The sequence below is a fragment of the Python bivittatus genome, unplaced genomic scaffold, assembly GCF_059951505.1.
Source record: "Python bivittatus isolate LINGU-HERP-01145 unplaced genomic scaffold, Pbiv_v1 ctg000850_np1212, whole genome shotgun sequence".
NCBI classification, from domain to species: Eukaryota; Metazoa; Chordata; class Lepidosauria; order Squamata; family Pythonidae; genus Python; species Python bivittatus.
In genome coordinates, this window is record NW_028277112.1 from 62887443 (window position 1) to 62910821 (window position 23379).

The 23379-nt window shown below is 35.7% G+C and overlaps 1 protein-coding gene across 1 annotated transcript in view; it reads right to left on the bottom strand.

The window, feature by feature from the left end:
* Positions 1 to 23379, bottom strand: part of DNAH6 (dynein axonemal heavy chain 6) — a 172262-nt gene that overhangs the window by 122723 nt on the left and 26160 nt on the right. Inside the window, exons 16-30 of the mRNA XM_088130049.1 lie at positions 22063 to 22176; positions 19655 to 19798; positions 17758 to 17970; positions 17428 to 17520; positions 15355 to 15474; positions 14278 to 14458; positions 13600 to 13696; positions 12523 to 12718; positions 11332 to 11496; positions 10798 to 10911; positions 8883 to 9008; positions 8644 to 8799; positions 5356 to 5517; positions 2038 to 2175; positions 475 to 642 (exon numbers count right to left, since the gene is read on the bottom strand). Of these exons, the coding sequence (XP_087986175.1) occupies positions 475 to 642; positions 2038 to 2175; positions 5356 to 5517; positions 8644 to 8799; positions 8883 to 9008; positions 10798 to 10911; positions 11332 to 11496; positions 12523 to 12718; positions 13600 to 13696; positions 14278 to 14458; positions 15355 to 15474; positions 17428 to 17520; positions 17758 to 17970; positions 19655 to 19798; positions 22063 to 22176 (2187 nt within the window). The remainder of the gene's footprint in view (positions 1 to 474; positions 643 to 2037; positions 2176 to 5355; positions 5518 to 8643; positions 8800 to 8882; positions 9009 to 10797; positions 10912 to 11331; positions 11497 to 12522; positions 12719 to 13599; positions 13697 to 14277; positions 14459 to 15354; positions 15475 to 17427; positions 17521 to 17757; positions 17971 to 19654; positions 19799 to 22062; positions 22177 to 23379) is intronic.

Below are 23379 nucleotides of genomic sequence, written 5' to 3' on the forward strand. Positions count from 1 at the left end.
TTCAATAGCAACTACCAAAGTCTGTGTGCCTCGGCAAAGAACTTGCAGTGCAAATGCACAGCAGTTTGATCTCTCCTTCATATTTATTTTTTTTAACTTATTCATATTTCAAATTTGTCTCCGCCCATCTCACTGCAGAGCGACTCTGGGCAGTTTACAGTAAAAAGAATAAATATTAATTAAAATAGAATAACTATGAATTAAAATTCATTACAAGAAGAATATACTCCTTACCCTCTTCTTGGGCTCTGTATACTGCTCAAATGTGAACACAGGTACTAGCTCAAGGTGAAGTTCACTAGAAAGTGAGAGTACGTGTGCATATTTCCATTTTTTAAATTTCCAGTTCTAACACTGAACTGGTTTAGATAGGTTGGCTGGGCTGTGGAAAATGTGCAAGCCATTGAATGATGGACCTTTGGCAACTATGTCAACTGCTCCTACTGGCCCTAATAATAGGTATTTAAAAAGTACCTCTGCAATCAAAGCATAGTTTGGAACCATCATAGAAAATGGCCTGAAGAGTGCTTTTAGATTGTCAGGTAATTCTGTTCGTCCAGCATAGCCAGGATTCATAGTAATGAAAGCTGCACAGGTCATGATTAATTTGATTTCACGCCCTTCAAACATAAACCGAGTGAGCTGTTGTGAAAGAAAAAAAAGAAAGCCATTACATTTAAATTTAAATTTAAATTTAAATTTAAATTCAAATTCAAATTATTCTTTATTTTGGTCATAGATCAGAACATACATGAACATAACTATAGTATAATTATACATAAAACATAAAGTATTAATTTTTATAAAATGTAAAACCATAATATTGTAAACTTATTATAACAATAAAGCAATGTATTTCAAAATTCAAATATCTGGTTCAGCATTACTTATATCCATTATATACATATTCCAGTGTCTAGTGCTGGAAAATAAAAATGAAGCAAGCAGTGTTTCAGAGTCACTCATATCAGATTACGACAGCTAATATCTCCTATATTTTTCATACAGCACCGCAGAGCATAAAGCACTGCATTTCCTACGTATAGGAATTGTTAAGTTATAAAGATACTTAGCTGGTTTAAGCAAGCAATTTATTCTATCTAAATTGTAATAGCGTGGAATGAAAGACACATTTATTTGATGTTCCAACTCATTAACTGTTGTTTTAACACATGGTTTAGCATGCTTAAACCCTAAAGCCAAGAGAAATTGTGGTAAAAAGCCATATGAACTGAATTCTGAGTTTAACCTCTTAGTGATAACACCATACAGAATGGTAGGAATCATTCAGTACCAAAGAACCAAATCTAAAAGAGTCCAGATTTAATTCTAACTAAAAATTAAACATGGCAGCCCAGATCTTTGCCTTGACTTTCAGTAGTAGAGCCTCACGTCTTAAAAGTACATTTGATGTGCATTTGAGGGCTTGAAAAATAGATTTTCAAAATGTGGACTAGACCACATCTAGAAGTAGAATATAGATATATATATTCTGTAAAATAACTGAGAAGGGTTTTTGCTTCAAAGAGCCCTGAATATATTGGGCACCTCTAGTTTGATAAAAACTCAGTATAGCAGCATGCTCTTCTAGGTATTTTGGGATATTACATGTTGTATTCTTTTGGGGCACCAGAATAATGAAAAACAACACTCAAGTATTTGAATCCTTGGCCTTGCTCAATATTTCCCTTGTTTGTAGATCAGCAATGACTTTTTAGTCTTTTTGCAAAACTGGAACTTTTGATGTTTATCTTATTGTTAGTGCTCCACTGAAAATGGCAATGTTCTCCTCAAATGAGTTTCTGTCCTGGAGCAAACAGCAACAATGTCCACATAGAGCACGACTGCTAGTTGTTCATCAGCAGTCTTAGGAGAATGAAAATCATGTCCTATTAATGAATTTTTATAAAAATTGAAGAGTGATAGTGTAAAAATGCTTTCCTGTTTCATTCCTCTTGATACAGGGAGCCATAAGGTGCTAATTAATACTGCATCTACCTATTATATTAAAAAAAAAGGAAATGTAGCTTCTGTTACCTTTGCTGCTTTAGCATTCCTTATTGTAATCAGTTGTTGGGCAATAACAGACAGAACTTCAATATCAATTCGATTGAATTCATCAAAGCAGCACCATGCTCCAGACTGTGCCAAACCACTGAAGAAACGCCCCATCATCTGAAACAATATGTATACATTGTAGTTATGTTGTCTCAAATGTTTATTTTCAAATCAGCTGTAGTTTCAAGTATCAACTCCTAAGGTGCACAATCACAGGGATGCATGCAAGTAGTCCTTGCTTAACGACCACAATAGGGACCAAAAAATTGGTTGTTAAGTGGAGTAGTTGTTAAGCAAGTCACCGTTTGATCAGACCTGATTTTACGACAATTTTTACAATGGTTGTTAAGCAAATCAAAGCTGTTGTTAAGCGAATCACATGGTCATTAAACAAATCACATGGTTGTTAGGCAAATCCAGCTTCCCCAATGGACTTTGGTGCCAGAATTCACTTAACATCTGAACGTGGTATTCTAGTTTAATGGTTATTGTTACATTGCTTTATCCCTCTATTCAAAGAGAAATATGAAGGAGAGGCTCAAAACCAAAATTGTCTATACAACTAAGAGACATGTGTTGGTGCTTTCATGGTTCTTTCCATCTTTCTTGTTCAATGACAACAAGCTTCTTTCCCTGCCATGCTTCAGCACTCCTTTACAGCACTGTACAGCAACCATGCAAGGCTTTTTTTAACTGACTGTGGATGATTTCACTCATAAATATTTATAGGTAGATGTTAAAAGCATAGTTGCTCTTAGAATCTATGCCAACAGTTCAATAGATGCAATTATTGCGTGACCTAATAGACTTCACTGTCATTCTCCATTCACTTTATGCTAAACTTTGTCCACCCCTTTAGAGACTGTTATTGTTAAACTTTTGTACTGATTGCTAACCAGTGCTAAATATACAAGCAAACTGACAAAACAGTGCCAAGAGTGACTGATGCTCTCTAAGGATTCTCTCTAATTTGCTTCAATTCTTCATCCTTCCAATAATAAAAGACTAGCAAAGCTCGCAAGCTCTTGGACAATGGAGAAAACATACAGGTAAATCAAAGCATGGTGTATTTGGATATTTAAGCAACAGATCTTGGTTTATTCAATAAACCAACATTAAGCATTATGTCTGAACAAAGCTACTGACCTTGCTACAGCCAATATCAAAGGGGCCGAACAGAATGTCATACAATAATCCAATTTTCTGTAATTAATTCTATTAGAGATTTCCCAAGGAATAATTAACATGAGAAATAATTCCTTTAAAATACTATCTTACCAAAGGGCCCTTAAAGTTCAGTTCTCTATAAAGCTATTGTTTTTTTTCTGCATACTTTCCTACCAGCTCTTTTTTTTACTTTTCCATCCTATTCCAGCTAAGGTGTCCAAAACTCAGTTATGCACTGGGTGAAAATGTTCATCTTTGATATTATTACTATGGTTGGTTGCACAGTCAGCCAGATGTTTAGACTGGATTTGGCATTTTTATCCACCTATCGAGTGCTTCCCAAGGACCTGGGATAGGCAGATGTTGTTGTTTGATGGTGTTAAAGGTATTGTCGCAGGATGTAAGCTGTTCCAAGTAAAGCTGTCTGTTGATGGTGCTTTTGTTAATGCCAATGATGTTCAAGTGGTGCTCCAGATGTTTTGGGATTGCTCCTAAGTCATCTATAGTTATTGGTACTATCTTTGCTTTCTTTTGCCATAGTCGTTCTTCTTCTATTTGCAGGTTTTTATATTTTGTGATTTTCTCCAGTTCTTTCTCTTCTATTCTGCTGTCTCTAGGTATTGCAATGTCTGCTATCCAGACTTTTTTGTCTTTCTTATCAACAATTGTTAAGTCTGGGGTGTTGTGTAGCAGGTGCTTGTCTGTTTGAATTGAAAGTCCCAAAGCACTTTAGCTTCTTCATTTTCTATTATTTCATATGTTTTGTGGTCCCACCAGTTCTTGCATGCAGGCAAAAGGTATTTCTTGCAGATATTCCAACGCACCATTGTTTGTAGTCAGTCTGTGTGATCTTCTTGCAGCAGCTAACTAGGTGGTCCACTATTTCTTCAGTTTCTTTGCAGAGGTGGCATTTGCTGTATATTGCTGCCTTCTCAGTTCTGGCTTTGTATGCATTTGTTCTTAAGGCTTGGCCTTGTGCAGCCAGAATTAGCCCCTCTGTGTCTTTCTTCAACTTTCCTGCTCTTAGCCATTGCCAGGTCTTGTTGTTATCTGCTTTGACTGCTAATTTTTTTGTGTACTGGCCATGTAATACTTTCCCTTGCCATGTCTCTTTTCCATTTTTCATTTGGTCTTTCTAATAGGCCAGTCTGGTTTCTTTGGTATTCAGTAAGCCTTCATGGTGTACTAGCTTCAGGGCATCTTCTTCACTGTCCTTCAGATATTCTTCTAATGCCTTTTTTTCTTCTTCAACTGTCTTCTGTACTTGCAACATTCCACATCCACCTATGCTCCTTAATAAGTAGCATTTATCAATGTTTCTGTGTGAATGAAAGGCCTGATTCATTGTCATTATTTTTCTGGTCTTCCTATCCAGGGCTTCTAGTTCTGCTTGAGTCCAGTCCACTATTCCAGCTGTGTATCTAACGACTAGAATTGCCCAGGTGTTAATCACCTTGATGGTATTTTCTCCACTGAGTTTGGATTTTAGGATCGTCTTCACTCTCATGATGTATTCACTACTAACCTTCAATGTGCTTGATGTTGTCAGCTTGAAGGATGCCCAGGTATTTATTGTGATCTTCTTCATCCAGACTCTTGATTCATCCAATCATATGGCAGGGAGTTGAATGCCTTCTTGTGATCAATCCAAGCTACATTCAAGTTGGTCTTCCTTTTCTTGCAGTTTTTCAAAATTATCTTGTTAATTAGGAGCTGATCTTCTGTCCCTCTGCTATTTGGGCGGTTTCCTTTCTGCTCAGATGGAAAGAGCTTGTTTTCAACGAGATGCTGTTGGACTGCATCAGCTACCACATCAGTTAGCAATTTGAAAGTTGTTGGCAAGCAGGTAATTGGCATGTGGTTGCTTGGTGTTGCCTCTTTTGCTGGATTTTCATTATCATTAATGATAATTATCATTATCAATTTAATCTCCTTGCAGTATGTTGTTAAACTGCTTGACAATGAGTGGGTGCAGACCAGTCAGATGTTTCAACCAAAAACCATGCAGTTCATCTTCACCTGGTGTTGATCTATTATTATAATTGTTATTGTTATTTTACATAAATTATTAATATACATTACAACAAAAAGCAATTCTTCCAATTTTGTTAGCCCACTTAAATGTCATACCTTATAATCCAAGCCATCTGAGCAGTTGAACACCACACACTGGATGGCAAGTGCTTTTGCAAGATCTTTAGTAGTCTCTGTTTTTCCAGTACCAGCAGGGCCAGCTGGGGCTCCTCCTAGGTCAAGCTGCAGGGCTCCCATCAGGCAAAGGTAGCAACGATCCTGATGAGATTTAATGTATATATAACTACATATGCATGATATTGAATGGAAATCTGAATATGACATAACTAACACTGCACAATTAGGTTGCAGTATCAATCATACAATAATTATATGGGGTATCGCTGGATCTCTGACTTAATTTTGGACTCCTGGAAAAAAAAAAAAACCAATTGGCTTCTTAAAAGCCCTTTTCTTGACTTCTAGATCTATCCCCAATGTAGTCCTGAGGCTAAAGGCTGTTTGCTTAGAATTGAAATCAGGCCATGGCAATTAATTCTACCTTTCTATCTTAAACTTAAACTAGCCCCATGGGGCTATTATCATCAATCCTATGGGACAGGTTTAGATAAAAGTGGTAGCTGAGTATCACAAATAAATGGCTTTCTTGGTATGCCAGCTGATTTCTTGTTACTCCTAAGGCTAGAATTACAAAAGGCCAAGGAGGTCATCCAAGAGTTCGTTGAGGATGCTGGATTCTAAAATGAGTTAATTCAAACCATAAGGATTTATTGCTTACTTAGGCTCTTCCCAGCTTAATATTTATATTCCTCTCCTAAATATTGGTAGATGTTCTCCAGAAATCATTTCAACACTCTCCCCTCAATAGTTATGGAAGGTAAATTCAATACTTCCATAATGTCACAGAGATGTCCATGTGCATCAGGAAATCCTTACAGAAATCCTTTAATCCTAAGATGTGAATTTGTGTTCCAAGATATTTCAGCCCTTATTTTTAAAAAATGCCTGGGGAGACAGATGAATTTTATGTAAATTATTTTTTGGCAGACAGAAATTCTGAAGTTACCTATCTAGTTGTAATGTTTTATTCTTTAGTGATAAGGGTGTACAATACCAATGTTATTTCTATATGATAACTAAGCCCTCACATTAGCAATGATAAATAATATAGACATACATAATGATTTCATTATTTCTATTTTATATTTATTTGTTTTATCCTAATTCTGGTCTCTACTGTAACAATGTTTTATTGCTGTTTCCATACTAGTTAGATGACTCTCCAAAAAGGCTCACTTTATAGCAACAGAATTAATTGAAAGACCTTACTACATGTTGTATAGAATATTACCAAACAGTTGGTATTGCTATCAAACTATTTCCACATACAGGCAACAGAGAAAGAGAGATCTCAATTTTTTATAAATATAATCAGGGTTTTACTATTTTAACCACATTATAAAAAGGCATTTCTTATGTCCAAATACCTTTGAATTACAGGTAGTTTTTGCTATCCAACCACAATAGGGACTGAAATTTAGGTCACTAAGCAATTTGGTCATTAAACAAATTGGAGCTGATTTTACAACATTTTTTACGATGGTTGTTAATGAATCACCGCAGTTGCTAAGCAAGACCCATGGTTGTTAAGCGAATCATGTAGTCATTAAGCAAATCCAGCTTTCCCAATGGATATTTTTTGCTGGAATTCACTTAACGAACATGTGATTCATTTAATGACCATGTGACTTGCTTAACAACTGCAGTGATTTGCTTAACAACCATCATAAAAAATGTTGCAAATCGTGATCACATGACTGCGGGGGTTGTAAAGCACTTTTCCCAAGGCTGTCGTAACTTCAGACCATCATTAAACGGACGGTTGTTAACAAGGACTACCTATATTACAATACCCCTTCAATTAATTAAGGCAAACATCTCAGTATGTGAAGTACCATTATACAAGCAGAATTATTCTTGAAACTATTCCAGATTCACATAATAGCATTATTATAATAAAGTGAGTAACAAAATAGTAAATTTAAGATAGAACCGTAGTATGTAGAGTTTGTTCAGATTGTAATCTAAAATAGGGAGTTAATTTTTGTGTTTGCATTATTACATAGTTTAGGTTAACAATGGTACTTTTACTGATATATTTATTTTATAATCCTGTCATCATTTTGCTGAGATATAGCATACTGTGATAGAATGTATCTACGAAGAGCAGGGTGATGTGAGAGATCAAGGCTAACAGGAAGGAGGGGGTGCATTCCAGGAAGGGAAAGGAGACAAAAGACAACACAGTCCATAGGGGGAGCATGGGAAGCGAAAGAGGTTCAGAATCTCCCAGGGTATATCCACTTGTTGCAGTAGTATAGATTTAGTCTGGCAAGGTTCTGCCTATAAAGTGTAAATAAATAAGGGAACTTTGCTCAACTGGACTATTTCACTGATGGTCTTATGGTAGGCCTGGAAATAACTCAGAGTTTCAGAAAATGCAAGATCATGTGAAGCAATAGAAATAAATAAACGTAGCTTGGGCAATAATGGCTGATTGTGCCACCTACAAATTTCTCTCTCTCTCTTAAGTTTTTTCTTACAGGTAGTCCTCACTTACTGATGGTAACTGGGACCAGGAACTCCATTGCTAAGCAACGTTGTAAGGTGCAACATCATGTGACCGTGCTGAGTTACAATGGCAGTTCCGGCAGTCCCAGTTGCCATTTTTAGGTGAATCTGGTGCAGTTGCAGTGTCCCGTGGTCACATAATCACTTTGCTTGTTGGAAGTTGGCAGAGAAGGTTGCAAATGGTGATCATATGACCATGGGATGCTGTGATGTCGTAATTGTGAGCCAGTTGCTGAGTGCTCAAATCATGATCATATGATTGTGGGGACACTGTGATGGCCGCAACCATGAGGACCCATTGTAAATAACCCACATGCAGCACCATCGCAACTTCAAACGATTGCTGAACAAGTGGACATTAAATGAGGACTATCTGTACTGTATTTATTTTTTCTGTTCCCTTATAAATGTCTATATTAGTTTTTTCTTTCTGGGTTTTTTTTTGGGGGGGGGTTAGAAGTTCTATTGCAAAGCTACTTTTAGCTGCACGATCTAGATTGTGAGAGCGAAAAGTTTAGCTCCAAAGTTCCATGGTGATCCTCATTATTCCTCCATGTCGTCAACCTTCGCTCCACCACTTTTGCCCTCCTTCTGCTAACCTAATATTGCTCTGCTACATTTCCTGCTTCCTTTGTCTTTTTCATTTCCCAAACCTTTCTTGCCACACAGTCTCTTTCCACTGAAATAATTGCTGTGTTTGCAAGAGATAATTTCTTAAATTTTACATGCAAGAAAATGACAGCAGCACATTACCGTGAGTGGTGTTATCACTAATCTTGGACATGCACCCAAGTATTCATAGGCATAGGTATATTGGGATAAAGCCATTCTTGCCACACAGTTATCCAAATCAAGGTCCCAATAGTAACGCAATTGTCTTTGCCAGTCAAAATTCTCCACAGAATCCACCTTGCCAAATATAGAAAATATTTATTAGATTTTTTTTTTAAAAAGGTAAATTTAGACATATTATTTAAACAAAACTAACATACCTTTTGTTGTACAAGTTCTGTCACAATGTCTCTTGCGTGTACATCAATAGTAATGAGCGCAGTTATGATATTTCTGTGAAGTTTGGGAAGGCTGCCGCGGACTAGTGAAGCCAATGCATTTAGTCTCTGTGAAATGAAAGCAAACAAAATGTTCTGAGTCTTTATTCAACATAATACCTTACCCTGAAAGGATAGGAATAGCTTAAATTGAAGAAAATGGTATGGAATCAAAAGAGGTGATAGGAACTTTTTTGAATATTTTCATCAACAATGAAGATTATTCCCATGTTTGATATTTTTTCATTGATCTCTCTGAAACAGGATATACATGGTCATTCATTCAAGAACCATTGATGTCATTCTGATGACTGACTCATTATAATATCAAGTGAATTTTCACTGATGTGGCATGTATGGGCCATGCCTTCAATTTTTGGTCTAATTTATTATTTTTCCCATAAGCTTGGCTTATCTTTTGATGTGCCAGGATGATCTTTAATCACCTGGAAAACAAATTAAGAAAAAAAAAAAACCTATAGTATCTGTATGGTTTCACCAGAGAAAGGAAGGTTGTAAAGTCAAAAAACATATTAGATACTAGATAAATGATTCCAATCTTTAAGCAAATTCGAATATGACACTTATTGTTATAAATTAGTTAAGAGAATTTTTCATGTTCAATTTATCACTTTATCGTCATTATCATCCAGATAGTGTTGATATCCAAAATGACAAATTCAAAAGATATTAATATTAATTGCTACAAACAAGCAACAGAGAACTTTTACTGTAACCAATGTTCAACTGATTTTTTTTTTTTTTAACAGAGATTTGCATTCAGAAATCAGTGTATCCTTTGCAGAAACTATTTCTCGGTCTTTCCAAGAGTGTTCTGTGCACTTTTTTAATAGATCAGTGTCTGGCAAGGACAACATTTATGGTGGAATTCTGTGTTAGAACATGATAAATTAATCAATATAAATATTGTGATTATTTTTGATCAAGCATTATTAGTAAAAGAATTTTACTTTGAATACTCTGTGTGTGCACTTGTGCACATGTTGATTAATGAATGTAAGTAGCTATATATCAAACTGTTTTGATTAAATCATTATGTGAAACTTTTGTTGGGAATAAAAAAGAAACCTTAATGGGATGGGAAGAATGAAGACAGTGAATACTAAATGAAGCCATTTAGGGGAATGGTAATTTTAGACCCAAGAAAACTAAAATAGATGAAAATTCTGCACAATCCTAGATGGAAGAGGCTACAATTTTAAAGAAGTCAATATATCTATAAGTCACAAACTACTTTATGGTGGGAAGTATAGTTTTGGAATAAAAAATATATATTTACTGAAATATTGCAGCTGCCTGGGAATTATGGTTTTATTATTTGTAATCAGGAGTACATCTCAACTTTCCAAGCTTTTTTGGGCTAAGCATATTTTTTACATGGAAAGAAATATAGTAAACTTTTCTATTTATTAAATTCAGACCTATGCTTATTTCAGATTTTGGCAGCATTTTTCTTTAAATATTCTTGGAACATTGGCACTGGCAGGAATAGTAGAATCTGATAGGAACTAAAGAGCTCACAGCTTACTCTGGAATCTTACGCATGTATTATCTTCCAAAAATGCTGTTAGAATGACAACACCAGTAACATTGTACTAAACAAGTACAAGACAGAGCAATAACTATTAGAAGTGATGTATCATCTGAATAAAATAGCCATCTTCTCAAATATGTGAAATGTCTTTTTATTCGGTATTTCAGACTAGAGAGGCCCATGCTTTGTATAAAAAGGCACTGTCCACAATAATTATTTTGATTTTGAAAATCACGTCAAATATGGCATAGAAAATCCATGTCATCAATGTGTTTAAAAAGATAATAATATCTGAATACTGACATGAAAATTTTCATTTTCAAAAGCTTCCAAAGCTTCTAAATGATCATGATCTTCTCCTTCTAAACACTGAGTTAGATCACGGCACCACATGAGCTGAGAAATGGTCAGTACAACCTGTATAAAGAAAACAAAACAGAATTCAGACAGAAGTATCTTGTGCTGGAGATGGTATCTATTTTCAGTATTCTGATTTTACCATGTAAACACTACTGAGTATTTCTACAGCACAAAACTTCTGAACTTCCGTAACCATCTTCTGCAGCTTTCAATAACCTCCATAGGCTTATATGGAAGTTATGCCACTAATCTTTACCACCAGTCTGAATGTTTCTGAACTTGGTTCAATATAAACAGCTACATCTATTAACTGGCAACCTATGAATAGAGAATATTTATTGTATTAGTTTCAGTTCTAAAATTGGGAATATGCTTGAGTTCAAGAACACAATCATTCCCAAGAAGCGGTATACTGAATTCCTAAGATAAAGCAATAAGGTGCTTGTGAACTCTAAGCCATAAAAGAGTGTGGTTTACCTGAGAAGGATGCCCAGCAATAACCCACTCCACTCTTTCTCTGGTTTGATAATCTGCAATGGCAGCTTTGCTCAGTCGTCTAAGGGAAGTGAACATTGCTTCTTCAACTTTACCAAGCCAGTCTTCAACATTTCCTCTGGCCTTAAGTCCTTTTCCCAAGCCAACCTAAAAAGGCAAACCTTCCATTCACTGTGAGAGTAACTTTTATGACTTTTTTCCAAAATTCATACCATTTTTCCCCCAAAGTATGGTTTATTACAAAATTATCAATGATCAATGAATGACACGTCATGATTTGCATGGCACAAAAAATGGAAAAATCACTTCTAAATGTTCCTCATATATAAATTGTTTCTTTTTAAATATTCTCCATCTGAATTATGACTACTTAAAATAACTGATTAAACAATGTTCAGGTGCCTAATGTTCTGTTTGCTCTAACACAGTCACACTCTATTGTCATGAAGAAAGTGAATCCAGCATGATGTTCTACCAGAAAACAACAATCTATTTTCAAAAGTTGGAATCATCAAGAATCAGTTTCATTTACTTTCACTGATATAAGTGAAATGGTTACAATTCTTTTCTATGGGAAAAACTAAAACATTAGATACTTTAGGGACACAAATTCAACAGAAATACAGGTAGTCCTCACTTAACAACCATTCATTTAGTAACTGTTCGAAGTTACGTGTTGAACAAAGGGACTTACAACTGGTCCTCACACTTGCAAACATTGCAGGACCCCCATGGTCACGTGATCACAATCTAGGCGCTTAGCAACCAGCTTGTACTTATGATGGTTGCAGCGTCCTGGGGTCACATGATCATCATCTGCAACCTTCCCAGCTGACTTCCAGCAAGGAAAATCAATAGGGAACCATGTGATTCACTTAACAACTACATGATTTGCTTAATGGCCACAGTGATTTGCTTAATGACTGCTGCAAAAAGGGTTGTAAAATCGGGTGCGACTCGCTTGACAACCACCCCACTTAACAACAAATTTTCCTATCCTTATTGTGGTTGTTAAGCGAGGACTACCTGTATACAATGACTTTATATACATAAGGGAAAATATAGTCTTCCACCCATCCGCCCCTTACAGGACTCCTGCAATATACCTTTTTGCAGAATTATCTCATCTGTTATCATAGCCATTTTCCTAGTATTTTTAAAAAAAATACTTACCCTTTCACCTTCAGGTGACAGCATTGCTAGAATATCATTGGTGAGAATTTTTTCTTCTCCCTCAGTTGGAGCCATGTAGGCAAACTCCAGTTTAGAAATAGAATCGAAACATTTCCTTAAATGAGGCTGAACTGCTTGAGGATTGCGAGTCTGAGCCAAAATTTCCAACAGCTCATCATTTGATAAAAAGTAGAATCTGAAATAATATTAAAAGTTGTAAAATGCAAATTTAATACAAAATAAGTATATTTAATATTTTGCAAAATATATTTACAATTATACTTATCAGTCTTTCTGTAGTTGGGTAGCCTTAACAAATCTAATAAGTAAAAATAAATAAAGAACTGGGTGGAAAATTTTAGGCAGCATTCTTGATTTTCATTTATGTAAATATAACTTATTTCAATGGTACATACTTTTATTTAAATGCACATAAGGGAATTAAGGACATAATTAAATTCATTATTCCCAATGAGTATAATTTTAAATAAATAAAAAAATCCTGCAACTGTAATCCAGTCAAACTGAACCAATTAAGTCCTACGTAAGAACCGTGGTACTCAGTTCCCAACGAAAGCAACTCCCACTGAAACCAAGGCAGGTTCAAAGGAAAGTTCATTTATTGGAAAGTAGTGAACAGCTCTAGAAACAAATAGCTGGAACTGAGTCCTGCATGCACCAAAACTTAGTTTTACCTCACTCCCATTTCACCCCCCTTTCTGTCTTTGAATCTCTTTTGCGCATGTCGAAGATTCTCTCTGGTTCTCACATTGGTAGGACCTTGGGCATTCCTGAGAGCCAGATAATAGTCCATCTGCACCTTACAGTTAACCTTCCAACCTTCCCTCCCTTCCTCCCCTTCAATGTAATGGCAGAAATGAAGCACGCAAACTAGCAGTGCAATTGATTGTGAGGATTCTGACATCCTATTAGTTTCAATGGAAACAAATTAACTCTTTCATTTAAATCAATGGGATTCAATATACATAAACTTTGCCAGGATTGTGTTCCTGGCTAATAATGTATAAAGCCACAGCACAGACGACTTAATTATCTTTTTACTGATTCTTAACTAACCTTGGGAAAATAACTCTCTTGGATTCCAAATAGGCCTCCAGACATTTCTGAATCTGATCAAGAAGAGCATTATTATTCTGAAAAGTCTCTAAAAGGCCTGCATTAGAGAAAGATAATGGATAAATTTGCAAAATGAAAACAGGCTACTGTTTGAAGATGAATCTTACCATATGCACTATATTTCAAACCACATTATCACATGAGATTCAATCTTTTGAAATATATAAGGCAAAAGCAGAGCAATTATTAATTTAACAATATGCAAACGTGATGTGGGTAACATTTGGATCCTGCTCACTTGGGGTGACTCAGACCTGCTTGGAATGCTTTTATTTACTGAATATTTACTGAATGTAGTGCTGGGTCATTAAGAAGAATTAGTCAGAAATCCTGAAAAAAATATTCTAGAGAAAAAGGGAAAGAATGGTAGAAGGATATTAAAGATGGCCAAGGATTTATTAAAGGAGTAAGCACTTATCAATCAAAATGAAATCAGAATATTGCATGGAGAATTTAAGAAGTTGTATGAGAGACCACATTATTTTACAGATTTCTGGTGTTGCTGTGCAGCTTTTTTTACAAGTAGATGTAGGAAACAGGATGTGTTGCTGCCTTTGAATGGAAATGATACGTACTTTAATGCAAACCACACATATTTTAGACATGCTGTATTATTACCAGGCTGAGTAGCGGCTCGTAGGGCATTAGGCAGTCGATTCACTTTTCTCATAACTTCCTTCCAAGACTTATCTACTTGCAAGAACATTTTGGCTTCTGCAGGCAACTGTCTTTGAATATCAGGAGCACTAAAAATGCTTTCTAAGTAGAGCCAGTTCCTCTGACATGTCAGCCATTCCTCCTAGAAAACAAGAAAGGTAGGTGTAAAGATTTCCGAAAAATGTTATTCAGTCTTTGCAAACGTTCCTTTGTGCTTGTATGCAACAAAAATTACACAGGGCACACTTCATAAGTATAAGTGGGGTGCTTTCCATTAATGCATTAGTGTGGACACTGGTTCTCAAGCAAAACTGCCACTAATCTATCTCAACTGAAATAGTAGAGAAATACCCTTTCATAATCTTTTTTTATAGCGGAATCATTTAGCTATAAATAATTTAAATAAATCACTGAAAATACTGTCAATACTTTACTTATACCTTTTCAAGCCATTAATAAAGCAGAATCAATGTCATTTAATTGATAAATTAATTTCATTTATCTGTTAGATCCTTCAGGAGTTCAAAACAGTTCATTTACCATTTCCTCCTCCATTTTTTCCCCATAAGATGAGATAGACTGGGCTGAGAGATAGTGACTGGTCCAGTGTAATAGCACAGCTAAGGGAGGACTTGAACCCAGGTCTCTTTGGATCTAGTTGAATACGTTACTCACTACCCATATTAACATTCCAAAGGATATTCTTGTACAATAAAATAATCCTTAAGTTAAGTTTGACTCCTGATGACTATATGGGCAAAATCATGCAGTTTTTTGTCAACAATACAAAAAAACTTTGCCATTCTTCTAGTATATAAGTGAGGTTACAGCCCTTCACTTTGCTGGAGACTTCCCATTCAATTACTAATTGGTCTGACCCCACTTAGCTTTTTTGAGATCAGGCAAGATTAGCTACATGCTGCCACGTGAGCTGTGCCAAAAATAAAGTAGGCACATATTAAGTAACATTGTCAAGATTATTTCTTTCAAGACAAACCGCAAAAGTTAGAAGAAATTATTTGATAATGTGGTACCCACCAATGTCTGACTGAATAAAGAGAGCTGTTTCTGCCATTCGTCAACTCGTGGCTTGAGAGGGCCTACGTATCGGGAAGAGGCAATTGTTGCTACATTAATAGTACTGTCATCTAGAATGACCTTGAAGAAAAAGTAAAACAACATCCTGAATTCTGTTGACTGAACTTCCAACGATCAGTGTTTCTTAAACATTATTCTCTCAGGACCCCTTCCACTTTTAAAAATGATGGAGGACTCCAAAAGAGCTTTTGTTTGTATAGGTTATATTTATCGATATTTACCTTATTAAAAATTAAAACTGATGCATTAGTAGAATATTTATTTCTTGAATCATGTAAAAATGACAATATTAATATTAGATATTAACATAAAGTATTTTTCATGAAAAAACCTACATTTTTTAAACAAAAATAATAATGAGAAGAGTGACATTGTTTTAAATTCTTGCAAATACCTTCAATATCTGACAAATAATTTTCATTTCTGAGAGGGTGTGGAGGGATCCCCCGGGGTCTTAGAGCCACTCTTTAAGAAACATTGTGATAGATCATTATCCTAAGAAACAATAGACTGATTTTCAAATACACTACATTGGCATAAACTTTTAATTGATATTGATGGGCTATATTTATCATCACCTGAACAAAAATGGCTTTTAAAGTGGATTTTTCCTACATCCTTGTCCACCATCTAGATATGTTTCAGACCGTTAGGAATTACTATACAAAAAACTGATGGCTTAGATTTGGAGGAGTGGAGGGAGGTACAAGTGAGCAAGTGTTATGTAAGCAGCAATCTACTTACATAACATATGTACAGGTAGTCCTCACTTAATGACTATTTGTTTAGTGATTGTTTGAAGTTACCACAATGCTAAAAAAGGTGACTCACAACTGATGCCTGAAGTTATGACCGTTGTAGTGCCCCCACGGTCACGTGATCGCAATCTGGGCACTTGGCAACCAGTTTGTACTTATGACAGTTGGAGCATCCTGGGGTCCCATGATTGCCATTTGCGACTTTCCCAGCCAGCAAAATCAATGGGGAACTGTGCGATTCACTTAACAACCACATGATTCGCTTAATGACCACGTGATTAACAACCGCAGTGATTTGCTTAACGACTGCCACAAAAAAGGATGTAAAATTGGGTTCAGTCATGTGATGATTCACTTAATGACTGCATCGCATAGCGACATAAATTCTGTCCCAATTGTGGTTATTAAGCGAGGACAATCTTTTTTTCTAATTATTGTACTGAGAATTTCCAGCTAATATCATCAGATCCTTTAACTACTTATCAGCCATTTAATTTAATATAGGTGCTTTTAAACATTCATTAAGCAAATCAACACATTTACTCATAATTTATCTGGCAAATCTATATTTACCTATTAATCCTATTTGTCCAGTGGGACTTACTACAGTATAAGCATATATGGGACTGCATTATCAATTAACAAAAAGTTAATATTTAAAGGATATAAATATTTAATATATTATTTCATACACCTTAACCTATCACACCAGTATAAAAATGTCTAAGATTTTCAATAAGCACATACTTATTAATAAGATAATACTAAATATTATCTAACTAGTAAGTTGAATAACACAAATTCACTTGGTGGCAATCAAATGCTTTGCAAATACCAGAAGAATTATAGTTTTCTCACTGAGTCTTGGTATGCTTAGCCAATAAAATGCCAATGGTAAAGGTACTTTTAGAAGATATTAGAGACCCACAGGGCAATAAAAAGAATGTTTACTTTAAAGTTGGTTGATATCAGTGCATGTATGTGCATTATGATGCTTTAATTTTATATATACGAATTCAACTTTGTGTATGTGCCCAAGAAGACCAACCTGCAGAAGGAAAGCAATCGGTGACTGTTTTCCTAGAACAGAAAGGTGGGAGTGGCAGGGCATAGCAGCAAGGGAATTGTCCAGTGGGAGGACATGGTAGCCTGCTGTCTGGATTGAATGCCTTGCATGTTGTTGCCAAATTTCTCAGGCAGGATAAACTGAGATGGTTTCTCTTTGTTTAAGTTAGCTTTTAAAGCAATTTCTAACCTGAATGTCATCTGTGCCACCAAGGATGAAAACATCTTTTGAATCACGATGAGGAATTACAACGAATTCTGTTGTTTTCCAGGCATCTTCTACCTGGAAGAAAAATGTAATGGAATCCTGAATATAGTTTTGACCAACTAGCTGTATTCAAACCAAATAAGCTTATCAGCGAATGAACAGCATACAGAGCTAACAAACGTGAATGGCTCCATCTATAGCTTGTTTACACAATTATACAGAGATGCCTGGGGGTTTTGGAGAATCTGCTAAAAGGAATAAAGAGCAACCACAGTTATCTTCACCACCAACTGGTTTGTTGTTAAAAAGTACCTTCTTGAGAATAATCTCCAAAGAAGCTTCTCCTGAAGCTTGTCCAGAAACATCCTGAATCTCCTGACTATATTCAAAAGTGCTGATTTGAGTAAGTCGTTCCAAGGTTAATGGATTTTCCATATCTATTAATTGTGCGCCAACTATTTGTTCCAGAATTGCCCAGTGTCTGGGTTTCAAAAAAGGATTTCTAAGATCTGTGATAACTGGAAGCTGAAAGAATGAGAAGTATACCAATACAGTTTAATTCACACTTTTTTCCTGTTTCCAGTTTACAAACTGATTGGCTGTTATAACATAACAATAAATTATGATGGGTTGCATCCAATCTTAAGAGGTTTTCCAGATGACCAGCCCATAACACATTTAAATATAATCAGATTTGGTTTGGAGCGCTCTACCTTTTCCTTCTATGCTGACATTCATATCTGTACTATTACAGGCTGTATTTTTGAGTTTCTATGCTAACATAAATAGTTTCCTAACCATGCTAAACACTATTTATCCATGTTTCTTCCAACCTGACCAATACATGAATGTCCTTTATGCTGGTCCACAGGTCCCACTTTCAGTGCACCTGAGCCTCCAGGGGTTATGATCTAACAAAAATCCCTTAATCCCACTCCTCAAATAGAAAATAAAATAAAGTTACCAACGTATTCCCCCCACCTCCATCTCTTCCGTGATCCATGTATTTATCTAGCAACTGCTTTAAAAACAAAATACCTCCTGAGAGGCTTATGTAGGATAGTGGCAAGGGAAGACTGCTTGTAAAAGATGCATAGAAAAGCCCTCAACATGCAGTTACGTGACCAAGATAGCAATAAACTGCATAGAGAAACTCTTCTGAATGGCTGCAAGGATACTGGCATGGTGCTAAACCTGCATATGAAAGCCCTTATGAACAGTGTTGGGAAAAGAGAAGGAAGAACAGTTCTGAATGACATATTAACCAACAGTAAGATGTGGCAGTTCCATGAACATGAAGATATATACATGTGATGTATAAATAAACAAATTAATTAAAAAAAACATGCCACTGTGGAGTAGGGCAATATAAGGAACTGACTGCAAAAACTGTAACACCCTGGTTTCAGAAATTAAATTCTGAAATTATGCACAGGCACGAAAATTGAATTGGCATGGCCAGAACGGCCTCTCTTAGAAAAAAAATCTTCCACGTGGATTACAGAAGGTGCCGAGTTTCCAGATGGCAGAATGTTGGTGATAATGTGATGAATTTCTTCTGCCTTTTCCCACTTTCCCCCTTTTGGTCTCCCCTCTAAAACAACTGTAAGTACATAAAAAAGTCTCTTTTGGGTCCTCACTCTATCCAATGAAGGAAGGTGGGATCTACTAAGTTAGTATGAAATACATTTTAGTCTTGAATGTACCAAAAGACATTTTGTTTTGTATTGCTGCAGTAGGCTAAAATGGCTAACCCCTTTGCAGATCTTTAATCTATGTGGTCGGTGGAGAACAAAAATTTTAGAGCTAGATATCTGAATAAGCACTAGATCACATCCTGGCAGCAACTTTACCATGGTACAATACAACTCTTTTAACTAGCTGTTATGCTATAAATCTGACCTAAAACAGAATAAAACTATAGTCTGCAGTTTGTGCATTATTTATTAATTCTCACATCTTTTTACTCATTTCTTGATTTATTCACATATCATTTTGATCTTGCTTTACTATTACTTTGAAAGCTCCTTACTCATCCACTTCTATTCTCTTTTACTCTGAATGTAATGGTGTGACCTGAATCTGACTTGATGAATATTTCTGTATAATTTTTATTTGCTTTTAGAAACTTCCTTAATTATTGCACTTCTGATTTTTTTTTCATGTGAAAGTGTTTCTTGATATTACATTTTTGGATAGCCATTTGTACCTTTTCTTTCATTTTCTCCACCTTCTCCTTAAGTTGTGGGACAACATTATTAGTTGGCAAGCCTTTTTCCAACTGATTCACAAATTTAGCATATTTGGCAACTTGACCATTCAATAGTTCAGGATCTAAGCTATCAAATTTGCTCTATGGAAAATATGTAAATAAAAAAAGTTAATAGTTAGAAAACTTCCTTAATCAACATGTTATAAGAAATTTACTTTAAAATAAATTATAAAAACCAAATCTAATACAGATATAAGTAGAAAAAATACCAGCTTTAGTGAAGTCAGTAGGATCTTATGCATGCTTACTCAAAAATAAATCTGAGAATTAAATTAAGACCATATAAATCCTATGTATTTCTGTTTTGAAACAAGCTTACCCTATGGAACAACATTTCTCCCAAGGTTCAAAGGTAACCTGGTCCTTCCTGGACCATAAGCATGAGATGAACTCATTAAGAATGAGAGATTTTTTAATAAACTATACGGTGGTTGGCCTTGGATATTCTGTTTTCTTTTCTTTTGTTATTTTATTATTTTGTACTTTGGTCCCAGATGTTTGCTGCACTTTGTTTTGAGTTCTTTTGTTTTCATGTTTCAATACAACTATAAGCCATTTAGAGCCCCTTTGCAAGTTGGGCGGCCATATAAAACAAATAGATTAGACTACTATAACACAATCTACTTGGGGCTGCCCTTAAAATTACTTAGATAATATAGTTGGTCCAAAATGCAGCACCCCATATAGTTTCCGGATACTGTTGTTGGAAGTATATAACACTGGTTTTGCAGACCCTGCATTGGTTGCAATTTGGTTTCCAGATACAATTTAAAGTGCCAGCTTTAACCTATAAAGCCCTTTATGGCTTGGCACTTGAATAACTTCAGAACCACTTATTCCAACCAGTATTGACACAAGATTGCATAGAAAGAATCTGCTACTGATGCCACATTTTGGGGAGGTCCAGGGGGCTGAAGTGAGGAGGTGCTTTTCTGCGGCAACACTAACACTGTAGAATAACCTCTCAGTTGAAATCAGACTAGTTACATCCTTATTAACGTTTTGGAATCTTTTAAAGACAGAGCTGTTCCAGAGAGACTTCTGATTTTATCAAACCATCTTTTTTATTACTGTTGTTGTTGTTTATAGTTTTTTGTTTGGGTGTTGTTCTTTATTATCCTATAACTGTATTACTGTGGATTTTTCATTTGGTTTTATACTTCATGTAAGCTGCTGAGAGTCGCTAGATTGTGGCAGGGAAGAAATGTGGAAAATAAATAAAGCCACCACCATATACTCTCAGGTAAATTTAATTCTTCATTATGACAGACAACTTTGAAATAAATACAGTCACATAAATAGATAAGATGCAGAGACTTTAGATGATTTTACTTCACTTCTCTTTGTGTAAGAAAGAAAAATTCATTGATTCCCATCAGTATTCCACTAGGTTTGCCCCACACCGATTGCCACATTTCATGCTATCCCTGAAAGTTTCATTATGTTTGAATATTACTTTTAAGGGGATAAGGGACTGCACTGAAAAAGAGAAAGGACAATTGCCTTTTCTAGACCTAAGCTGTACCATGGTTCATGGTTTGGAACATGGTTTGGAACATGGTTCTTGTAGTTTTCCTTCTTTGACAATCCCTGAGGCTTCTGGTTTCTGTGAAAAATACATTTTGAACAAAATAAACTGCAGGAATCAGCACAGTTATGGCTTATAGCTATCACATCCTCTTTTCATCTCCACAGTATGCTTTTCACTCCTAGGAAGGCCCAAGCAATGTGGTGGAACAGATGGAGTTTGTGTTTTCCAACCAGCTGTCAAAACTTCGTTAAAGCACAGGGACGGGGGGGAAAAAAAAAGGAGGAGGAGGAAGAGGGAAAAAGCTGCTGCCCAATAAATTTTAGAGTCTGGATAGGGTTACAGGAAAAAGGGAAGGGAAGGGAAGGGAAGGGAAGGGAAGGGAAGGGAAGGGAAGGGAAGGGAAGGGAAGGGAAGGGAAGGGAAGGGATAACAACAGATATGCACTTAATATAGTGGACTTATATAAAAATAGGAAATTGATGCTTTGTATTTCCCTGAAATTTGTATAGGATTATTAATAAAATATTCAAAATTGGCACAGAAATCTCTGTTTGTGAGAAATAAAACTATTTTGTTTTTCAGTTATTAAGAACTTTCTTATCTGTTTCTTTTAGTTGTTCTCATTCAGACCAATGTAATTTAAAAGCTAGGGAACCCAAAGAAATAATTTTGGGTTCTTTGGGTTAATTAAAAGAACTAATTTGCTTTAATTTGGCCCATAACACATCTGTCTCCCTTTAAAACCAAACTTCTCTAAATTGTTAAAGCCTTACATTTATATGAATACCTTCATATTCCCATATACATAATTTACCTCCATCCAATCTTCTTCAAGTATTGACCATTCACTAAGAGAATCCCACAACAGTTGTTTCAACTTCAACTCTGCACAAACTTCCTCCAGGGTATCAAATTTTGTGACTTCCACCTTTCAAGAAAAATTGAAATAACTGAAATAAATTCATTTGAAGACCATATGTTAAAAATGTGATACATACTTTAAGAAAATTACAATACAAAATACTGATAAATCTGAAGAGTTATTTAACCAACTAAATTATGATCTCTGGTTTGATTTTTAATAAGGCAGCATTCTTTGGAGATAAAATTAAATGCTAATGAAGTCTCTCTCCTAGTCCCACAGAAAAAGAAAAGGAAAGAGGAAAGAAGGTGAGACTACAGTAATGCTTTGTTAGGCCTAATGTAGATTGTGCATATATTTTTAAACCATGCCTAAGAATAAGAGTGCACAAAAAACAAACATAACTTGTTCTGAGCTTAAACCCAGCTCTACTTGAAAGACTGTATAGGAACATTTAACACTGCCTGTATTCTGACAGGATAAAATTTAAAATGGCTCAAGTGTTCTGCCACAGGAAACAATGAGAAATTGAAACAAGGTTTTTGCTCACTTGTTTTGCGTCCCAGGATCACAGAGGAGGTAACATTTAATTTTACTTCCGTGCTTACTGCTACTGCAAATTGCAGTCACTGTACTAGTAACCTTTCTATTTGCAAATCAAAAACACTGGCAACACTGGCGTGTAAAACACATATGGGCATACACCTTGGCATTTAGCTGCCTTCTTTTACCTGCATTTACTTTTTCACTTTTTTTTCTTTTTTGCAGGCAAGGTTACCTGCAGGCAGTCCATACAAACTCTTAACTACTGACCAATATGAACTTTAACTTCCACATGAAAAAAAAAAAGCAGTAATTTAACAGCCAGGTAAGTTGGTGTTTGCAGATAGTTTTCCTTGCAACATTCACAACAGTAGCAGAGATGTAACCTGCCCATCTTGTAATACTAGTTAGACTGGGAAAAGCTTGAAAAAAGGAACCATGTCACAATCGCAATACAACAATGGCCCAAATACAGCTTTCAGAATAGTCAGAATGCATGAAAACCTTTTCTCTGAGCAAAATTCTTGGAACAGATAGGCTTTGTTTTGAGCTCAAAACACTTGAACCAGCTGTCTTGAAGCTGAAATGTTCTGCACACCACCAATCTAGAGCTATGCTATGATCCACCCAGTATAAGTGAAAACAGCCTTAGACTGCAGAAGGCAAATGCACTACACAAAAACCTCAATTAAGCCTGTAGGAGAGCCTCTGAATGACTTCTCTTAA